Source organism: Chinchilla lanigera, unplaced genomic scaffold, assembly GCF_000276665.1.
Source record: "Chinchilla lanigera isolate Chin_1 unplaced genomic scaffold, ChiLan1.0 scaffold00052, whole genome shotgun sequence".
Lineage (NCBI taxonomy): Eukaryota > Metazoa > Chordata > Mammalia > Rodentia > Chinchillidae > Chinchilla > Chinchilla lanigera.
The window spans coordinates 5,217,767-5,240,097 of NW_004955453.1; the positions used below are offsets into that span (position 1 = coordinate 5,217,767).

A 22,331-nucleotide genomic window follows, 5' to 3' on the forward strand; every position below is an offset into this window, starting at 1 on the left:
TGTCCTGCAAAGCCTGAAATAATTACTATCTGGCTTTAGATAGAAAACACTTGCCTACCAGTTCCTCATCCAGAATAGTATTCCTCAATGTTTAGTTGGTGGCTTTCCAGGAGGTTCCTGAAGTACTAATATGAAATCCCTCAGTCATAACTAGTGGTTACTAAGTCATAGTCACTATGGTTTTGCCTCTTTTAGTTCGTTGATGTTTAGAGTGATGGTTCAGAAGCTTTTGTGGGTAAATCGCTAATACGTGAACAGGAATCAAAAGTGGTGACTCCGAACTGTGCTTGCTGTTACTGTGTTCTTTAGTGCCAGAATGAATGCCTGCATTCAGTGCCATTCCTGGTACAAACAATTCGCTTGGCTGTAGGATGTCCTGAATGAGACAAATTTATTAACTGAATTGGGAATTTATTCCTAAATTCATGTCTTTTTAGTAATCTTTGTAACAAATGAGGCCCATATTTCATATTTTCATCTCAAGATAGGACTGCAGATTGAGGATTGAAGCTTGTCTTTTAAGCCTGCCAGTAAGATGATTTGCCACAGACACATGATGGTTCGAACGTCTTCCAAGATTTGGTGGTGGCGGGGGAGAGAGGGGAATGGTCCCCTTGTTTAATGAAAAATCTGGTGATATTAATATAATGAGTTAATTGGCAGATAAAACAGAAGTGCTTTGGAGGCTTTTTTTTTTTTTTAAATAAAGAATGTAAATTCTGGTCCTAAATGTAATTTCTGGTCCTAAATCCAAAACCTACTGACCTAAGAGTTAGATTTTTTTCATATGTTAGAGGATGTATTGTTACAGTTTTGGCTGCTTTCTGTTACTTTCCATTCAGCATAAGTTCACTGGGTCAGCAGCTCAGATGTTAAGGGGTGTTGATGATGGTACTGATCTTGTTTAAAGAGATTGATTTAGAATTGCCAGCTCCGGTGTAAGAAGATACCTGTTGGATGATGTATGTGTCATTGTTTCCTCTTTTAAGTGGTTATACCATTAAGATATATTTGGTATAAACTATTTCATCATTTAAAAATGAAATTAGAAGCAATTGGAAGTTTTTTTACTTTTTACATTTCCTTCATTTATTCTAATAATTTAAACAAAAAATAATATGTCTGCTCTAATTGGGCTTGATACTGTTCAGTTTAAAAATTTGTAGTATATTTCCGAATGGACCTTTCATTTTGGTAAAACAGGTAGGCAGCAGTAATTGTGGAATTGAGTAGCTGTGGCTTTAATAGAGAAGACAGATTTTGGAAAGAATACCTTGTGCTTTAGGTCTGTTCCCCCAGGAAGTTCGCTGAAGCTTTATTATGAAAAGCTTTGGTTTCAATATAAATTCCACATTGGTTGACTGTTTGCAAACGTATGTCCAGGTCCTAGACATGTCAGTACTAGAAAAACCCAAGGTACAAAAAAATTTGAAAAGGTGTAGAGAAAGAAAGAGCTTGAAAGTAACATCAGTATAGATTTGGTAAATATTCATTGAATGAATTGTGATTTTTTAAGAAGGAAAGTATCCATGAAAAATGAAATCCATGTGTAAACTTTACTTTTTGAGGGTGTTTTTCAGCTTAATGAAAACTTATTTCTCTGTGGTTATTGAAATGACAGTGTTTTCAGTTGCTTGGGTAATGAATTGAATCTTAAAAGTAGAAATACTCTTTGACAGCCAGCATAATGGAATGAGAGCACATAGATATTGTACTGATACTTCATTCTTTCCACCGTTTTTTGTTGGATGCACAACTCTACTTGTCTTTTTCTCTGTCCTTGCTTTATTCCTTTGGATTCTCTTTGCTCAGGTGGCGATGTTTAGAGGAGTATGAGCATTTCATTTGAAGTCCGGGCATTATCATTTAGTAGGTCTTCATAATTGCAGAAAGCTTTTTACTCATTATATGCATTTCTTTAAAAGCAGGTATGTTAAAGCTATCAGTTTATATTAGTCTTGTGGGTATTAGTTTTTGTTTTTGATTTTTAAAGTGAATCAACTTCTCACAGAAGACAAAATGAGATTACAGAGCAGATCCAGTTACTTTAATTCTGCCTTTACAAAGTTGATACCATGACTTAACCCTAATGTAGGCCTAGCTCTTACTTGACATCTGGAGAAGAAAAGCAGCCAGTTATAGAGTCACAGTTTATCTCAAGCCCTAATTTTCTTAAATGTTTAAACATGATGATTTCTTTTTTTTTTTCTGAAGGTTCTAAGGCCCAGCAGCTTCTGCAAGGACTACAAGCCAGTGATGAAAGTCAGCAGCTTCAGGCAGTTATTGAAATGTGTCAGTTACTGGTAATGGGAAATGAGGAGACACTGGGAGGGTTCCCTGTGAAGAGTGTTGTTCCAGCTTTGGTAAGCACACAGGTTTCACCTTGGAATGCTGTTAAATTTTTGCTGAACACATGATCATTGCCATTGTGAATTTTAAAATACAATAGATGTAAGAGATGAATCTGTGACTTGGTGCTTTTATTTTGTGCTTATAGATATGGTGAATGATTGCTAATCATGAGTTAGTAAATTGCATCTCCCTCCCTGCCTGTTTTTTCCCCTCTTTTTTCCTCCCTTTCCCCTTCCCCACTTCTCTCTCTGTACCTCTCTTTCGTTTCTCTTCTTTCCTTCTTCTTTCTCCTCCTCCCGTTCTCTTTCTCTGTGTCTTTGTTTTCACCCCCCTTTATTCCTTTCTCTCCTTCTTCCTTTCTCTCCTTCTTCCTCTTTCTTTCATACCTAGGCCTCACATGTCGTAGACAGAGCTCTACCACCTGAGCCTAAGTTAGTGAATTTTCTACACCAATTTTTGATGTATATTCTCATGATCTTTAATATTTAAGTGACTGGTTTTAAGTTACTTCTTTTAACGTGCTGATCCATGAATCAGTAACAAGAAGCTTTGTCACTTTGGCTTATCTTTGTGGGCCAGAAAGGTTTACTATTTGGTGTGTGCCTGCAGGTGAAGACTGGTCAAACCAGTAAATCAGAGGAATTCATCTAGTTTAATAAAAGATTATATATTATGGAAAAATAAAAGGAAACAAAAAAAATCTTGCTTTTTAATGAGCAAGCAAGAGAAACTGCCATTATCATTATATAGATCCCTTAACATAATAATGGCTTTTAAACAGTGACTTTGTAGTAATGTATGTCTGATTGGAATGCTGACAAAAAACTAACATAAACATCAGTATCTATTATAGTGTTATTTTATTTTGGATATACTATGTATGTCTTTTTCACATATCCAGTACAGCTGAGGAAAAAAATGAAATTATGGTTAATATAGTTTGACTCGTTTGGTCCTGTTACAGAGTTATGGATAGCTAAGTTTTGCACAGTCAGCTGTCAGTTATGAAGTGACATATTTGTTATTCTCTCCCTTCTTTGTATTTTCCAGATTTTTTTAAAATTTGATTTTTTACTAGTATATGCTGTAATACATAACAATTATATTCCTCGTGGGGAGTTGTACATAACGCATCTCAATTCTTTTTTCATCCCCTTTCCCCGCCTTTCCCTGCATCTCTTCATCCCCTTCCCTTTTGAAAAAGATTTACCTACTTCCTATTATCTGTCTTTTAATTTGCTCTTTATTTATATTTTGGGTTTTTCATATTAGAGAAACCATGTGTTATTTAAGGTCTTTTATCTGATTTCATTTAACATTATGATCTCAGGATGTATCTATTTTCCTACAAAGGATTCAAGTTTATCCTTTATGGCAGAGAAGCACTCTATTGTGTGCAAATACCACATTTTCTTTGTTTATACATCTGTTGATATGCAATATAGGCTGCTTCCAAGATTCTGTTATGAATTGTGCTGCGATAGACATAGGTATGCATAGTGAGACAGAAAAAAAAATGGTGTCTTCAAATGTTTTAGGAAGATACCTAGAAGGGCAATAGCTGGGTCAAATGAAATTTCTAACTTTAGCTTTTTTGAGGAATCTCCATACTGATTTCCAAAGTAGTTGTACTAGTTACACATTCCCACCAACAATGTAGGATTCTTTTTTCCTGAAGCCTTGCCAGCATTTGTTATTGTTTAATTTACTGAAGATAGCCATTCTTTCTGGAATAAGGTGGAATCTCAGTGTTGTTTTAGTTTGCAGTTGTCTAATGGCCAGCAATGTTTTGTCTATTCATTCACTTGCCCATTTTTTGATTGGGTCTTTTATTGGGGGGGAGATCAAATTTTTTTCAGTTCTTTATATATATTCTAGCTATTAGTCCTCTGTCTGAGGAACAGCTGGAAAAATAATCCCACTCTGTAGATTCTCTCTCCCTTTTGTTGTTAACTTTACTGTGCAGGAGCTTTTAAAATTTGATATGATTTCACCTATTTCTTGTGCAATTGGAGTTCTGGCAGAAAGTCCTTGCCTATACCTACGTCTTCAAGAGTTTTATCTTCCAGCAGATTGTTTCTGTTTTAGCATTTAGAAACTTGATCCATTTTGATTTTAGTTAAGTACATGGTGAAGGGTATGGGTCTAGATTGAATCTTCTATGTGTGGGTATCTGTTTTTCCCAGCACCATTTGTTAAAGGGCCTGTCTTGCCTGCAGCATATGATTTTGGCCCCTGATAGCTAGAAGTATGTAGAGGTGTTTCTACATTCTCTCTTTCATTTTGTTGATCTACATGTCTGGGTTTTGTTTTTCCAATATCGTGCTATATTTACCACTGTAGCTTTGTAGTATAACTTGAAATCTAGGATTGTGATGCCTTTTGCTTTGTTCATGTTGTCCAGGATTGCCTTTGTTATTCTGGGTCTCTTCTTTTTCTATAAAAAAATCTCAAGATTATTTTCTTTATTTTTATGAGGAATGCTATTGCTATTTTGGTTGAGACTGCATTAAATCTGTGCATCAGTTTCAGAAGCATGGCCATTTTGTCTATATTGGTTCTCCTACCTAGGAACAAAGGGTGTCTTTCCATTTTCTGATGTTCTCTTAGATCTTTTATTTTTTTATTTTTTTTATTTTAAAGAGTAAAAGAAGGATAGCATAATAATAGGGGGGACTTACCAAATTACAGACAAAATGGTAGGAAGTTATCAATGGTTATTGTTTTACATATTGTTATCTACAAAATATTTTCTCAGGAAAACAAATAGACAAATAATAGTGAGTTACAGACAAAAGAGGTAGGAGATTATCAAGAGTTGTTGTACTATACTTTGGTATCTTCAAAGTGGCTTCTAAAGAAAATAAATAGAGCTATACATGAGTGACCTATTGAAAAATCATTAACTATTCTCAATGGTTGTTGTAGGAAACGCATAATAATAAACATACATCCATTTATGAAATAGGATAGGAACATTACAAACTTTACACAGTTATGAATAGATTAGTAGGAAAGTATCAATGGCTGCTGTAATACATGGTGGTATCTTCAAAGTGGTTTCTCAGGAAGACAGAGATATGCAAGAAGGATCTAACAAGTAGTTACAGCCTAAGGGTTGTCAAAAATAGCGTATTACCTCCTCACAAATGACTCCTTTCACTGAGGTATGATGGCTGGAAGGAAGGCCAGGATTGAAAAGAAGGACCGAGAGACTTGCACCTGTGTCTAGCAACAGGCTGTTTTCTCATTCCTCCATAGTCATGATTACCCAGGAGATGACGGTCTGGCCAGAGGGAGAAGGCAGAGTATGCCCCAAGCCCTCTCATTCCTGTTGGACTAACTGGTAGCATGGGTCTGAGCTCTGGGGCCTCCACTTCAGAGGGCAGACCGATCTCCAGTGGTCTCCTTTGCATCCAGGGCATGGCCCATGGGGCCTCTTAGGGCAGTTCCTCTTGAGGTGGCCTGGCTTTTAACAGTGGTAGCAGATGAATACAGTTGTCGAGTTCTTCTTGGGGCCCCGGGAATCAGACTTGGGATCTGTTTCTCTTAGCGGTGCAGCAAAAGCAGCTGCTTTTTCTCAGTCTCTTTGTTTTCTCTCCTTGGCCTCCTCCTCCTCATGGCTATAGAATACTGAGGAGGCAATTCTTACTAACGTCTCAAGTGAGCTGTCTGGGGTGAAAGCCATTCTTTGTAGCTTTTTCTCTCCAGCTTCCCATTGCTTTGGGACCCCACAACCAGTTAGTGTCCTCTCCTGGAATCTTGCTGCAGACCTCTCCGGAGCTCCACCACAGCCTGTACTGTCAGGGGAAGAAGAGCTTCCAGAGAGTCTCCGCAGGTTTTGTGCAAGGTCCTCCTGGTTTACAGCTTCCGAACGGCTTTCATGAACCCAGTCCAGAGGACCTCTGACTCCTCGGGCTTAGTCTGTATTCTCATGTTCTCCGAGTCCTTGTTCAGCAGCTGCTCTTCTGCTGACTCTGGACCTTTCTGGTTCTCAATGGCAGGAGCAAGAGTGACCTGTTGTATGGCATGTATTCCCAGGGGTTTCTCCATGTTTGAATGATTCAGACACGTCTGTGAGTGGGCATCTGCATCTGGTGCATGGTGGGCCAGTTGTGTCAAATGTTTCTCTGTGTCATGGTAGTTGTCAGTGAAGCAGTGGTGGCCGGCCAGAGGGCTGGCGTGCAACAGCGCTCACCACCGTGTGGCTTCCTGTGCACCAGAGCCCCTCCTCCCAGGTGCCTGTTAGGCTGGGGGCCGGCCCAAGGGCCAGCGCTCCCCGCCCTGTGGCCCCCCGGCCACCGGGGGCCCTCCCTCTGGGGGCCTATGAGGCAGGAAGCTAGCCAGCCGGAAGACCGGCGCTCCCCGCCCGAGGCTCCCCGTGCACTGGGGGCCCTCCTTCCGGGAGCCTACAAGGCAGGAAGCTTGCCAGCTGGCTCTTTTAGATCTTTTTTTCAAAATATTGTAGTTTTTTTGTTTAGAGGTCTTTCACTTACATGATTTGGTTAATTTCCCAAGTATTAAATTGTTGATGTTGCTGTTAATGGTATTGTTTTCCTGATTTGTTTCTCAGTGAGTTCATTATTGTTGTACAGGAACACTATTGATTTTGGTGTGTTTTGTGTTACGTTACTGAATTTGGTCATTAATTCTAGGAGTCGTTTGGTGGAATTATTGGGTCTTCTGTGTAGAGGATCATGTTGTTTGCATATAATTATATTTTGAGTTCTTCCTTACCTATACATATCCCTTTGATTTCTTTCTCTTGTCTGATTGCTTTGGCTAATGTTCCCAGTACTATGTTGAACAAGAGTGGTGATAGAAGACACCCTTGTCTTGTTCCTGACTTTAAAGGGAAAACTTTCCATTTTTCCCCATTTAGTGGGATGCTGGCAGTAGGTATGTCATAAATCCCTTTTATCAGATTGAGATAAGGTCCTTCTGTTCTGTATTTTCTTCAAGGTTTTTTTTTTTTTTTTTTAAATCATGAATGGATGTAGGATTTTGTCAGAGGTTTTTCTGTGTCCAGGGAGATGTTCATGTGACTTTTGTCCTTCCATTTATATAATGTGTTATATTTATTGACTTGTGAATGTTGAACTTGCCTTGCATCCCTGGGAGGAAACCTGCTTACTTGGTCATGACGTATGATCATTTTGATGATTTGTTGCATTCTGTTTACCAGTATTTTGTTGAGGATTTTTGCATCTGTATTCATTAAAGAAATTTGCCTGTAGTTTTATTTTTTGGTTGGATCCTTCTCTGGTTTTGGAATCAGGTTAACACTAGCTTCCAGGAATGACTCTGGGATACTCCCAGCCTTTGGATTTCATTAAAGTACTTGAGGAATTACTGGCATTAGATCTTCCCTGAAGTTCTTATGAGAATGTGGCAGTAAATCCATCAGGACCTGCCTCCCATTTCTTTATTGTTGGATGGCATGGCTCTGGCAGGGGTTGATAAAGAGCCAAATTTTTCCCTTTTTGCCACTTAGCCCTTGATATTAGAAGCCAGTTTTCAAATCTGAGCAGTTTCGTTGTAGTAAAACATTTACATGTTACTTTGAGTATTTCATGAAAGCAGTGTTAGCCTTTTTACTTCAAGATTTTTGCTTGTTATGACCATTCTCACATGGCTGGTTTGGTTTTCATGACTTGAATTAGAATCTTTCTTTTGTTGTTTGTTCATTTAAAAATTAATAGCAATAAAGAACTGGGCTTACAGTGAACCACCCATAGTTAAAATGTGGTTTTTGTTAGGTAAACAGACGATTAAATGTAGGCAGGTGTGGTGACACATAACCCACTGTGTTTAATTGACTGGTTATTGCTTAGGTTTAAGTACTTAATTTGACTTCCATAAGTGGGATCACGCCATTAATGCTGGTTGTCATTAATGAGTTATCCACATTTATCTTTTATCACAATTAAATATAGTATCTATTCATTACCATATACATGTGGCCCACAAATAGTGGGTATTTTTTTTTTCTTGGTCTTTTCAGACAGGGTCTTGCCTTGCAGTTAAGGCTGACCTTGAACTTGGAACCACTTTCCTGCCTTAGCCTCCAAAGTGCTGGAATTACAGGCACAAATAGTTTGGATTTAAGGAAATCTAGCTGCAGCAATTCTTCCCATATTTTGTCCTCAGGACATGTGGTAATCAGTATTTTATCTGGAGTAGAATATCTGATGTCTGTTACCATAGTTAGAGATTTAATTTTAGGACATTTTATCATTTAATTTCAGTACATTTAAATTTTTCCATTTAACTGGAAGACTGGAAATGACTGTTTTCCCTCTAGAAGAGGACATTTCTTTTGTGACTCAGCTACTTCAGGAAGATGGACTGTGTACTTCTAGCTGTTTGGCATTCCTTCATTTGAAAAGCATGGTGGAAATCATTTAAGATCTTTTCCACACACACACAAGAAATCAGATATTTAGGGTTATTCATGTGTGGAAGAAATATATTAGTTTTGTTTTAATTAGTGCATAGTTTCTATTACCAGTCTTGTTTTAAAATTTCAGCTAAGTTAAATAGTACTTATCTCTCAGAGAAGCTTTCTTACAAGAGTTAATTCTGTAGTTTTTCATTGCTAACCCTGTGCAGCTCTGTAGCAAACACTGGTTGACATTCAGAAGTCCTCAGGGATACATTAATGGGCACGTGAAGGAGTTTACAGCCACCAAATGGAGCGTCAGCAACAGGAAGTGTTTGGTTTTGACCTGGCAACTCAAGTCAGATACTGTTGAGTTATAAATGACATCTTAAATATAGTCATTGCTTGTGTTTGAATAATATTTTAATTACTCTGAAATAAGAGGAATATTTCTAGGGCCTTTCTGTTTGAATGTAGCTTCTAATACCTTTGTTATCTTTGTAACAGATAACATTACTGCAAATGGAGCATAACTTCGATATTGTAAGTATGTATTGTATTATTAAGAACAGCCCACATGTTAATTTTGAATCTTTACTGAATAGAAGTCCCTCCTGTTTTTAGATGAACCACGCTTGCCGAGCCTTAACGTACATGATGGAAGCGCTTCCCCGGTCATCTGCTGTCGTGGTGGACGCTATTCCTGTCTTTTTAGAGAAGGTACTCTTGTTTTGCTTTTGCCCAACTTGTTCAAACATAGGCCTGACGAGTCAGGTTTTGAACTCTTGAATTCTATTATCTAAGTCATAATTTTTTAAAAAAATTATTTGCAGTGCTGGGAATTGAACTGAGGGCCTTGCCCGCGCTAGACACAGAGCAACATTCCCAGCCCCTAAAGTATATTTTTTAAGCCAAGATTCCAGAAGAATACTGTGTGCAGTGGACCAGTAGTTTAAAGCTAAATCTAATAAATCATGTATAAAATCAGCCCAGTTTTACAATTTCTAATAATAGCAATCATTACCTTAATATGATAGCTTTTAGAAAGCAACTTAAAGCATTTGATTAAAAATTTAATTTTTAGAAAACATCCCAATGAGACTAATTAGCTATACCTTCGTTTTATAGTGGAGGTGAGATAGAGTGCCTCGCTCAGGATGTAAACTAAGAGTCAGTGGAGAAAGGAAGTTTTCACGTATGGTTTGTGTAGATAGTAGTAAGTCTTTTGTCTGTATTACAAGCTCTTAATGGACTATAGGTGTTTTTATTTATGTGCAGTAAAACTTATTGTATATAGAATATAGTATAAAGTTTGAAACCTAATATTTAAAATTTCTTGTATTAAAATTCATCAAATGAGTACGTGAAGATTTGTTTTCTGTGTCAAATACATCTTTAAATACCGCAAAGCAGAGCTAAGTAGTTGGGAGAAAACTACTGGTGTCTCGTACCTTACAGCTTCAGCTCTTCAGTTACTTGTTTTTCTGTGGTGGATATCTTGATAGAAGTATAGATTGAGTAAATTAGAGAAAAGATTAATCATATTGAAAATAAGCTGCTGGAGAAAGAATTTAACTGTTAACCTTAGGTTACCTGTTTCTGTGTCCCCAGCTGCAAGTCATTCAGTGTATTGATGTGGCAGAGCAGGCCTTGACTGCCTTGGAGATGTTGTCACGGAGACACAGTAAAGCCATTCTACAGGCGGTACGTGTTGTTACTGAAGAACCATATCTCATGTAATACTGCATTTTAAATGACATTTGTACCAGTTCCTTGATTGCAGTCTCTATAAGATTCATGTTGTTTCCAGTGTTAGATGTTAGAATTTCAGTAAATTTTTTGTTGTTGTCAGTGTCTGATGTAGGAGTTTTCTCCACTTTAACAGTTTTCTGTATTTTAGGGTGGTTTGGCAGACTGCTTGCTGTATCTCGAATTCTTCAGCATAAATGCCCAAAGAAATGCGTTAGCAATTGCAGCCAATTGTTGCCAGAGTATCACGCCAGATGAATTTCATTTTGTGGCAGATTCCCTCCCATTGCTTACCCAAAGGCTAACCCATCAGGTAATGTGAATCTATTTGTATATCGCTGTGATAGAGAATTATGACTTCTTAATTAGTGTCTTAAAAAATCTTTGATCAGGATGTAATAAATGGAGGTGCTCTGATCATTATTATCCAGCCATATGACAGTAGGCTATTTTATACTATTTTGTTGTGGTTTTTTTTGTTGTTGTTGTTATTTTGTCTTTTTTTGAGACAGGGTCTCACTACATAGTTCAGGCTGGCCTTGAACTCACTATGTAGGCCAGGGTGGCCTTGAACTCACAGCGATCCTCCTGCCTCACCCTCCTGAGTGCTGGGATTACAGGCGTGTGCCACCACACCCGGCTTTATTTTATACTATTTTGGTGGGTATGCCCAGATGAACAGTAATTCCTATATTTGATATCTTTAATTACTTTGACATTCAGGGATAAATTTGTTGTTGCAGCAAACATTCAGTGTGGTACAATCAGAATTTCTTTTGGAAAGATCACTTTGTCTTGAAAGGCATTTGGGAGCTGGAGGATATGGGTTAATACCAGAAGAGAAAGGAGACTGTGTCCCCCTATAGAAATGAGAAACGTAGACTACACTCTGGGTTTGGCAAAGAGCAGGAGCATTTATGTAGGAGGTAATGTCATTGGACTGGAGTCAGTGGTGAGGTTTGAAAAGCAAGTTTTCTCTGCATTTGGGGTTGGAGGACGGATCATGAGATAAACTGAAGATTATAGAGAAACTGGATTTTTTTTTTTTTTTTTTTTACTGTAATGTTCTGGGCCTGGTTGCATGAGGTGCTAGGTTTGACTCCCACCACCACCAGAATAAAAGCACTGAATTAATGTTTTACAGTGTTGATATTATTGCTAAAGTTCTCTTTAATATCTTACTTTAAAATCACCTTTACAAAGTGTGCTTAAAAACTTGAGGAAATTGGGTACATAAAATATATTTGAGTAAAGAAGGGATTCAAATAAGATGGATAAAAGAGTGCTGATTGAGTCACTCGAGTATTTTGCTTCTAAAATGATCAAGACAGAGTAGTGTCATTTATTTGTTCTCTAGGTTACTTTTAAAAAAGAGCCAGGCACGGTGGCTTGTCTTTCCCACACTCCACAGGAGGATCCTGAGTTCAAGCCTAGCCTGGTCAATTTGGTGAGATGTTGTCTCAAAATAAAAAATAGACTGCAGATACAGTTCACTGTCAAAGCCCTGGGTTCAAACCCCAGTATCACTTGGTGGGAGTGGTTGACTGAAATGATACTCTTCTTTTAGAAGTAAAGTATAAGAATCAGAGAAATTGGTTACTACTTTTTAGCACTCTTTCTAGACTTAATGTGATGGCAACAGAGGTGAACCTATGGCATGTATGCCACAGCAGGCTGTGTTTGTATCATTAAAAGGTATCTCTAAAAGGTTTGCCATCAATCATTCCTGTAGGCCTTTTATAGTACTTATTTTTGTGGCAGCAAATCTAGGTTTTAGATATGAAGTGGTTATAAATTAGGAAAAAAGCAAAATCAGAACACCAGTAAAGCCAATAAGATGTTCTTCCCGTATTGTTACAAATGTTTTCTCAGTGAGGCTACTTTATTTTTATAGTGAATGGAAAATTTTTTTATAGTCACTCTGTTTTTGGTTTCTAGTGAATATGTCTAGATTGTTTTAATAGTGAATATTTCTGCTTTATGTGTACAAGTTTTGACATTATTGTAGTCACCCATTGGTATTCATAAGGGATTGGTTCTGGGGCAACATCACCGCTATCATACCCCCTGCAGTGTGTACACGCACACGCATGTGCACACACGGATTCCAAAATTCTTGGATACTCAAGTCCTGTGCCCCTTGGTTCACATGTTTATACTTAACCATAGAGTGTATATATTTAAATTTTAATTTAGAATACTTCTAAAACAAAGTAGAATATTTACTTTATTATAATTTTTGTTTAGGTATTGAGATTCTTATAAGCACAGTATCTGTTCTTTTCTGTGTGTTTGCTTTCATTTTTTAGAACTTTCATAGAGGAGAGAGGTTGCTCTCTATATAGTATGACTCTTAGCTTTGAACTTTTGATAATTACTGACCTTGCCTTGCTTGGGCTTATTTACATTTGCAAAGATCACATTCACTAATGGAGTTGCCTTAAAGAATTTGAGCTTAGGAAGAAGACAAGACAGTGATGTGTGTGACAGCGCATGTGTTTTGTATAAATAAACTTCATTTTCCTTCTTAAAACATAGGACAAAAAGTCAGTAGAAAGCACTTGCCTTTGTTTTGCACGTCTGGTGGACAACTTCCAACATGAGGAGGTAAGCACTTGTCTTTGGTATTTATTTTTAAAAAATGCTTCAACTGCTAAGTCACAGTGTTAACAGTTTCTTTTTTCTTGTGTTTATGCAGAATTTACTTCAGCAGGTGGCCTCTAAAGATCTCCTTACAAATGTTCAACAACTGTTGGTAGTGACTCCACCAATTTTAAGTTCTGGGATGTTTATAATGGTGGTTCGCATGTTTTCTCTGATGTGTTCCAACTGTCCGACATTAGCTGTTCAACTTATGAAGCAAAGTAAGTGCTGTTTTATTACTTTATTTTAGACAGGAAAAATGGCTTACTTTTCATTAATAAGTAAAGCCAGCATAAGCCAAGCAAGTAGAAGGTACTACTTAATAAAATAGGATTAATGAGGAAAAATATTGGGCTGTTGGAATAGCATGTTCCAGGCCCTGGTTTCGATTCCACACCACAAGAAAAGGTTAGTGTATACTGTGTGTTGGGACAGTGTTTTCAGGTGCTATTCATTTTAATATTTCTTGGAACAGTGACAGGTATATGGATGCATGCACTTTTGCATGTAGTTGTGTGCTCCTCAAGGAAAGTGATAAAAGATTATTGCGTGGTGAGGGTTGAGATGGATGGAGTCACAGTAAGGAACCCAGCTAGAAGTTTTGGACTTGAGTGAAGTCCCCAGAAAGAAATCTAAAATCTACCTGGATTTCATCTCAGGTTTTTATTTGTCTAATTTTGATATTTTTACTTTACTTTCCCTGCTTTTTATAAGAAAGTAATTCTGATCTTTTTCCATCTAGGGAATTGCCTCTTAAATAAGGTATTACAACTAGTTTCATAGTCTTCTGTTTTTTATTGCTGGCTTTACAGACATCGCAGAAACACTTCACTTCCTCCTGTGTGGTGCCTCCAATGGAAGTTGTCAGGAGCAGATTGATCTTGTTCCACGAAGTCCTCAAGAGCTGTATGAACTGACATCTCTGATTTGGTAAAGATGAGGCGATAATAATTGTGGTTTGTCTGGAGTGATTTTATCTTAATGACGTAACATTTACTATTAGTTCAGGAAGCTGCTTTCTAAAATAATTACACTTTTTGTTTTCAGTGAACTTATGCCGTGTTTACCAAAAGAAGGTATTTTTGCCGTCGATACCATGTTGAAGAAGGGAAATGCACAGAACACAGACGGTGCAATATGGCAGTGGCGTGATGACCGCGGCCTCTGGCATCCCTATAACAGGATTGACAGCCGGATCATTGAGGTAGTAGTTTCATCGTACCGTTTAAATGTGTTTATCTTGGTGGCGTGTGGGTGCAGGGATGGAATGGGGAGGCGGGTGTGTATACTGTGGTGTGCTCATTTTGAATTAACTCGAGATTCTCTTGTTTTGTCTCCTGAGAACAAGGTCCTCATTTCTGTTCAGGTCAGAAAACAATGATGTTCTAGTCCTGCTTCTGCTGCTCACTACCTGATTGACTTGGAGCAAGTGATTTCAGTTCTGTGTTCCCTAGTTTCCTCCTTTCCGAAAGGAAACGTTGGAGGAGTTAGGCTGTGTGTTTTTAAAACCTATCAACCTACTTCAATCCAAACGGAGCCCTCTTCAAAGCAAAGATGTGCATACTTCTCAGTACTTTTTAGTAGCAAAAACATGAAAACAAACATCTATCTCTGGGTGACTGATAAAGAAGTTACGATTTGTCCGCAGCTTTGCATACACTTTGGTTGTAAATGGAAAATTTTTCATAAGAATTATGAAAGCATGATACACAAAATTATGTAAATATTTTGCATACTTGGTAAAATAAGATAAAGAATAATAAAAGAAAGAAAGGAATATATCAAATGTTAATAGTGATTTTCCCTGATGGATTTTGTGTGATTATTTTTTTTTTTCTTTTTATCATACTGGGCATTGTACCCAGGGCCTCATACATGTTAAGTGCACACTCTAGCACCAAGCTGCATCTCCAGCCCTTTTTATTTTGATACATCATCTTGCTAAATCACCTAGGTTGGCCTCTCAATTTGTGATCCTCCTGCCTCAGCCTCCTGAGTAGCTAGGATTCCAGGCATATACCACCATGCCTGTATTATTTTTATTTCCATACTTAATACCTTTGCACTGAAATACTTTCAGAAATTCTCGAGTCATTTGGTCTGCCTTAGGAATATTACATTATGTGAAATGTAATGCATCATTTACTAACATTTTCAATATGTAAGATACTTATAAGTGTTACTCTAGTTTCAACCTTTGATATTAGAATTCTGTTAACATCACATTTCTGGAATAGACACTCCTCCTTAAAAATATCTTCCAGTTTATGAAAATGAAGGTTTGAAAAGATTTTAAAGCATCAGCCTTAGGAAATGAAGACACAATTATGAAGAAATCTAAATTTAGAGCCAGCCCACGTTTTTACATGGATGCTAACTTTGGTCTTTTGTGCATTGTTAGTCTTAGTATAGAAACAGGCTGCACCTGCTAATGGTCTTAATCTATTCTAGTAAGTGGTTTCTTTTTTAAAAAAGAAATTGCTTTTTCAAAAGCATTTTCATGGTAATGCCACCTTCACTATTAGCTTTCTTGTATTCCCAACAGTCCTTGCTTCCAGTAGCCTGGGAGTTCCTGCTTAGGCTGCACTCTGTGCTGAGGGTGAATATTGTGTCTTCTGTAGGCTGCCTGAAACCATGCAGTGCTAAGAGTAATCTGTGCCACCCTGGCAATCGATCTCTTAGTCTTAGTTGTGCTCCTTTCAATCTTAGTGCAGCCTGCAGGTGTGAGGTCTGTGTTCTAAGAACAGTATTATATGATCATTTTGTTCAAAGGACGATTTTGATGGGTAACTAAGAATTTATCATATAAATGTTTCTAACTTAAGAATTAGAATACTGTGGTTATGGATAACAACCTTCATTCTCTTAGCAGTGTCTTAAAGGCTTTCTTGATACTAATGGTGTCTTCGTGTCAGTGATGGTATATGACAGAATACTGCATTAGAATTTTACCTGCACTTGTCTTAGGGTGCCTGCTAGGGCCTTAGGTATATATCTTTAATTAAAAATGATTTGTTGTGAATGAGTTGTGACATACCTACAGTGTTAGCTTTTCTGTATTGTGTTACTTTATCTGAGGCCTGATGAAGTAAACATGTAAGATAGTGTGTACAGAGGGTCCCCATTGTGTCTTACGGAAATTAATTTCTCCATGTTTAAATTCAAGGTTTCTCTCTCTTTGCTCTCAGGCAGCCCATCAGGTCGGTGAGGATGAGATAAGCTTGTCCACTCTGGGACGAGTTTATACTATTGATTTTAATTCTATGCAGCAAATCAATGAGGACACGGGAACAGCACGTGCCATTCAGAGAAAACCTAACCCCTTAGCCAATACTAACACTAGTAAGTGCTTTTTGAGTCAAAATAATGCTGTACCGTTGTGTCATATTTTCTGTTTACATAATAAATAATAATTGGTTCATTGAGTATCCTTGTTAAGCTTAAGGCAGTTGCATAACAGTAATTTTGGTTTTTTGCCTTTTTTTCTTTTTTTTTAAGTCATTTACCTTCATCAGTGAATGAGCCAGTATCACTGAACTGGTATCTTTCCCAGTTTTTCTACATCTGCATTCCTAAGACTCCATTTAGAATGGGCTAATTCGAATGTCCATCTGATCCTGATGAAAACCTTAGTCTACCTTTATTTAGACTCATACACCCCATCAGATTAGTGCTTTCCAGACACTGTGTTTTATACCCCCTGCCAAACTTCTTAACTATGAACAGATGACAGTGATTTTTTTCCAGGTTTCTGGCATCCCCCCACCCCCCAAGAGTCATATTGCATTTAGGCCCATCACCTGTAGTACAGCTACCAGCGATTTTTTTTTTTTCTGAAACAGGCCCAGTCGTATATTTTAAGCTCTGTAGGGCAGATGTTTCTGCTCAACCACTGTCACTGTAGTGCTGAGGCAGCCACATACTACATGAAAACAAATGCACGTGGTTGTGTTCTAGTGTGATTTTACTTAGAAACCCGAGTAGTGGGCACGGTTGCGCTTTGTTCCTTACTCTGCCTACTTTTGGGTTACAGCTTTCATCACTTGCCTTTCCCTTCTACCTATGTCCTCTAAGGAAAGTGGCAAAGTTACGTTACTCATTTTAGCTAAATACTGCTCTTTCTTTCTCTCTTTCATTCTTTTCCTTCCTTCCTTCCTTCCTTCCTTCCTTCCTTCTTTCCTTCCGTTCTCTTTTTCTCTGCCTTCCCTTCCCTTCCCCTCCCTTTCCCCATCCCCTCCCTCTCCTCAGTGCTGGATATGATCCCAAGGCCTTAAGTAGGTTAAGCAAGTGCTCTGCTATCAGCAGAATCCCTGGCCCTTTCACTGTCTCTTGAACTCATTTCTTACTAGTGTTTTAGTGGGTTAGTATTAAAATTTCTCCAATACTTTACTGAATATATATTAGTGAAATAAACAAGCATAGTTTGGTAATTTGTTATGCTCAGCTGGCCGTAATTTTTTTTTTTTTTGGCTTTTTTGAGACAGATTCTCACCATGTAGTCCAGGCTGGCCTTGAACTCATGATCATAATTTTCTAAATTTTGTCTAATGCTGCCTTTAGTTTGTAGATAATTCTACAATTTAAAAAGTTCTATAATGAAAAAATTTTAATAACATTACAAGTAACTACATGACTTGAATACTTTATGTAGTTTATTGTGTGTCTGAAGTCAGTCCCTTTACAACTGTACGTATTTTATGACAGGTGGATATTCAGAGTTAAAGAAGGATGATGCTCGAGCACAGCTTATGAAAGAGGATCCAGAACTGGCTAAGTCTTTCATTAAGACATTATTTGGTGTTCTTTATGAAGTGTATAGTTCCTCAGCAGGACCTGCAGTCAGACATAAGTGCCTTAGAGCAATTCTTAGGATAATTTATTTTGCGGATGCCGAACTTCTGAAGGATGTTCTGAAAAATCATGCTGTTTCAAGGTGTGTTAACTTTCATTACGTGAAAATGTAAAAACATTTCAGAAATTCAAAAAAATTACTTTTCATGTAATTTCAGAAATGTCCTCATGATACAGACAATAGAAAATGTATACAGCGGTACCAAGTATCTTGAGCCCCTTTTTGTTTGTTTATATTAACAGCAAAGCTTTAATAAAAATAAAATATGAAAGTAGAGAATTTAAGAAAAAAATTTGTTACAGTAGAGTGGTTTCTCAATGAAAGTATTTTTTAAATTTAAAATAGTAATTTTAAAAATTTATAATTTTTATATATAAATGCTTTCCTTTTTTAGTCACATTGCTTCCATGCTATCAAGCCAAGACCTGAAGATAGTAGTTGGAGCCCTCCAGATGGCGGAGATCTTAATGCAGAAGTTACCTGATATTTTCAGTGTTTACTTCAGAAGAGAAGGTAATGTCATTCTTTATAATAATCACTATTTGATATAGTACTTAAACAGAAATAAAAATTAGTCTACAGAATAAAAACAATTAGCTCTTTAAATATCAGACATTTGCATGCTTATGTCAAGTACACCCTAATATTCATAGGTGTAAACACAGGGTGTGTACCATTCACTGTTACTGATGAATGCTTAGTAAGTTTGAGCGAGTGTTTCCATACTCTAGTCCAGAAGCAGTCAGTTCCTTCAGAAAGTCAGTTGTTACTTTTTTCCTTAAATCATAATAGTACAGTAGAATAGTTCTTGCCTTAAAGGATTTATTATATTTTTGTTGTGTAGATAATGGAATATTTTAAGGATTGGAAAAAGCTTTCAGAAGGTAGTTTGTCTAGCTCCTCAAATTGAGGTATTTGAATGTCAAAATCAGCCTAGGGACATGGTACGTTTATACTCTTCCTGAAGACATTAACTGTCACAATATTACTTGATAAAGAAGTTCTTTCTTAGCAGAATTCTTTTCATGGTTCTTTTGGTCCTTTAGGATACTAAGATCTTAAGTGGATAAGGGAAATGACAGTTTTCTTCTCAGCTAATTATTAGTTTTACCTCCTATTATACAAACAAGTCTCAGTTTTCAGTGCATATGATCTTTTTTTTTTTATTCTTTTGATGACCTTATGCTGTGTTCTTAATCACTTCATATCTTGAGAGAGTAATAGGCATACCAATATAATATTGAACAGAATGGAAAGAGGTTTTCACCATTTATAATTAGTGTTCTTCAAGAAACACTGTCTTCAAAAATCCAGCAGTACATATTTATATTAAATATAAAACAAATTTTTTCCATTAGCCAAAGGTAGTAACAGTAAACAAGTTAGGTATATGGAAATGTTGGACAGTTACAGATTATCATATATTTTGTTGTTCTGTATTGTTAGTCTTCTTTCGGTTTGCTTTGGTTTGCTTTCTTGATTTGGAAGCATAAGTGATGTTTCTCCTCTTACGCTTACAAAAACACCTATCATCAGATTGTGTTTCCCACTGTCAAATTATTTGTGTAACCATGTACATGATGAACTTTATGGAAGTCCTGATTGGTCACTTTGCATCTGGTTAGTTAGGTCCTACTGCCCTTCCAGATTTCAGTGTGCATGTCACTTGTTGCTTTTCTTTCAGTGTCAGTAAGGTTCTCCAACCGTATTAAATTTTCTCTTTCATAACTATATGGCTTTATTATAATTACTTGAAAAATCTACCTATCCCCCTTGTTAACAAGTCTCTGAGTATATTTATGTTGTCCATTGCCCTATCTGTAGTACCTGGCACATCCTGACATACAAATACATTGAATAATATTTGTGGAAAAAGTGCCTAAAGTTTTAAATTCATTCTGACTTACTTTTTCCCCAATTTTATGGAAGCTCCGGATTCTTCACCAGCAAAATATGAATGTATTCACAATCATTCATATAAATTTATCCACAGAGTTGCCTAGATACAGGCTTTCTTTAGGACCCCCCCTCCCCACCCCCATCCCATGTACGTACTTTTCTGTGTCCTAACTCAGATAAGAACCCCTTCTCACAAGTTAGAGTTTAGCCCTCTGTAGTTCCAAGAATATGACAATCATTTTTAAGTAGCTCTTTTGGGCAGCACTGTTCCTATGATCTTGTCTCTGTCTAGCACTTAAAGTTAGCTAGGCCTTTTCCTTTTCTGATTGTCACACTACAGGATGCCTTGTGTTTCTGTAATTGAGTGTTGTTTTTATAATGGGTATTCTGAACTTTGAAAAGGATTGATAACCCTACTAAGTTCTATATGGTCTGCTTTTGAACATGAGAAGACATTCAGTACAAATATCTTTCTTTAATTTTGAATTTTCCTGTTTAATTTTCTGATTAGAGTCAAATTGAAATCTCTGGCTTCTAAACCCTTTACCTCCCATTTTTCAGCTGGTGTTAAGTCATTGTGTTAGCATTTAGGGGTTTTTGTAATGGAGGGGAGGCAGTCCTCACTCGTGACTGAAACTGACTCATTCTCATCCTTGTTGCTATGAAGGTGTAATGCATCAAGTAAAACATTTAGCAGAATCAGAGTCTTTGTTGACAAGTCCACCAAAGGCATGTACGAATGGGTCAGGATCCTTGGGGTCTACGACACCGGTCAGCAGTGGAACAGCCACATCCACCACTAACGCTGGGGCTGATTTGGGATCCCCCAGCTTGCAGCACAGCAGAGAGGATTCTTTAGATCTCAGCCCTCAAGGGTAAGTGGAAGTTTTACTGTGGCTTATTTAGTTCTGCTTTGGTACTTGAGGCTCAAATAGAGGGACTGAAATGGTTAACATTTCAGAAGATGTGAATGTTTCATAGTTTTTCTTCTTTTGTTAAATGTTCATGGGAAGTAGAAGGCATTTTTGGAAATGTGCCGTATTGGGCCTTGCTTTGGAATAGCAGACATGCATGCTCTTCCCACTGACATGCAAGGGGACTGAGGCTCAGAAACATTAGTTGCTTGAACGTGACGGGTATGGGATTTCAGCTTTTGTTTCTGATTCCATAACTGTGTGATTATTTACTGCATTGCTGCATATGTACTATTTTTGAGACATCCAGCTATTGATACAGTAAAAAGTATTATAAATCAGAAATGTTAAACGTGGCAGAGAAATCTGATTTCCCATTTATCTGTCAAATGGGAACATATACTTTGCTCTACCTTAACAAATGAAAAAATTCTTCATGATAATCTCTACTTTAACCTGCTTATCAGTTGCTCATTTCTGTTATGCTGTGTTGTTATGTTATCAAAACCTCATATTGGTTTTCATGATGTTAGAATTGGATCACACTGGGCTGGGGATTTAGCTCAGCGGCAAAAGCGCCTGCCTGGCAAGCGCAAGGTCGTGAGTTCGGTTCCTGGTACCGGAGAAAAACCAAAAAAAAAAAAAAAAAAAACAAAAAAAAAAAAGAATTGGATCACACTCAAAAAATATTTGTTTCTTTAATGTTACATGAATGGTACATAATGAACCAGATTCAGTAGTGAAATTTATCATATAGTTAGTGCAATAGTGCATTTTGACCTTTAAAACTTAAAAATAGGTGTTGGGAAAAAGTAATAATAATAATAATAAGTGGGTTCCAAAAATTAAATCTTGTAAGCACTGTCTTCTGCCTCTAGCCAGATTGTGATGGTGGGCCGGGGCGGGGGTTTCCTGGGATGCTGCTTGTGGTGCCACCTGGTGGCAGGCACTCATTCTAGCTTAAGTACAAACTGGCAGTTCCAGGGCTTGCAGCAACCTGGGACTCATGACCCAGCAACTGTTGTTTTAGGAGAAACCACTGTGTTTAGGTGGTGTCTGTTATCAGCTGAGTTTGAGGAGAATAAGGCCTGGAGAATATTGAGGACTCTTTACAGTGATAAGAGTCTTGCTATGTAGTTCAGGCAGTGCTTGTGCCACTGAGCTATATCCCTGGCGCTATGTAGTTCAAATGCTTGTTTTGTCTCAGCCTCTCATGTGTTAGGGTTACAGGTGTGTGCCATCACAGCTGGTTGCACTTGCTGTTCTTTGCCCTTCCAGCCTTCCTGTCCCTTCTTCCGTACTGGTTTTGTGGTACAGTGCAGGCATGGTGTCTGAGATATAGAGGCTCGGAATTTCCGTGTGTGGTGCACAGCTCAGACAAGTGAGGTATTTCTTAGCCACTTGGAGTTAAAATTAGTTTTAGAATCTAGAACTAAGAAAAGAAAGGTTGTTTCTCTTCATACACTTTCAGTTTTGGAGCTAAAGCTGTAATCCACTAGTAGAGCACTTGCTTGACATTCCTGAGGCTCTGCGCTCAGTC

The 22,331-nt window shown here is 37.5% G+C and overlaps 1 protein-coding gene across 11 annotated transcripts in view; it reads left to right on the top strand.

The window, feature by feature from the left end:
- The window catches only part of Trip12 (thyroid hormone receptor interactor 12), a 139,475-nt gene that overhangs the window by 84,991 nt on the left and 32,153 nt on the right, over window positions 1-22,331 (top strand). For 6 of the 11 annotated variants that reach the window (XM_005395425.2, XM_013519821.1, XM_005395429.2 and 3 more), the window contains 13 exons: window positions 2,215-2,363; window positions 9,242-9,277; window positions 9,359-9,454; window positions 10,346-10,438; window positions 10,635-10,796; window positions 13,022-13,090; window positions 13,182-13,347; window positions 13,939-14,056; window positions 14,174-14,333; window positions 16,315-16,468; window positions 17,831-18,059; window positions 18,373-18,491; window positions 20,545-20,752. In XM_005395425.2, the coding sequence (XP_005395482.1) occupies window positions 2,215-2,363; window positions 9,242-9,277; window positions 9,359-9,454; window positions 10,346-10,438; window positions 10,635-10,796; window positions 13,022-13,090; window positions 13,182-13,347; window positions 13,939-14,056; window positions 14,174-14,333; window positions 16,315-16,468; window positions 17,831-18,059; window positions 18,373-18,491; window positions 20,545-20,752 (1,759 nt within the window). The remainder of the gene's footprint in view (window positions 1-2,214; window positions 2,364-9,241; window positions 9,278-9,358; window positions 9,455-10,345; window positions 10,439-10,634; window positions 10,797-13,021; window positions 13,091-13,181; window positions 13,348-13,938; window positions 14,057-14,173; window positions 14,334-16,314; window positions 16,469-17,830; window positions 18,060-18,372; window positions 18,492-20,544; window positions 20,753-22,331) is intronic. The other 5 variants (XM_005395426.2, XM_005395430.2, XM_005395428.2 and 2 more) reach the window with 3 other exon arrangements.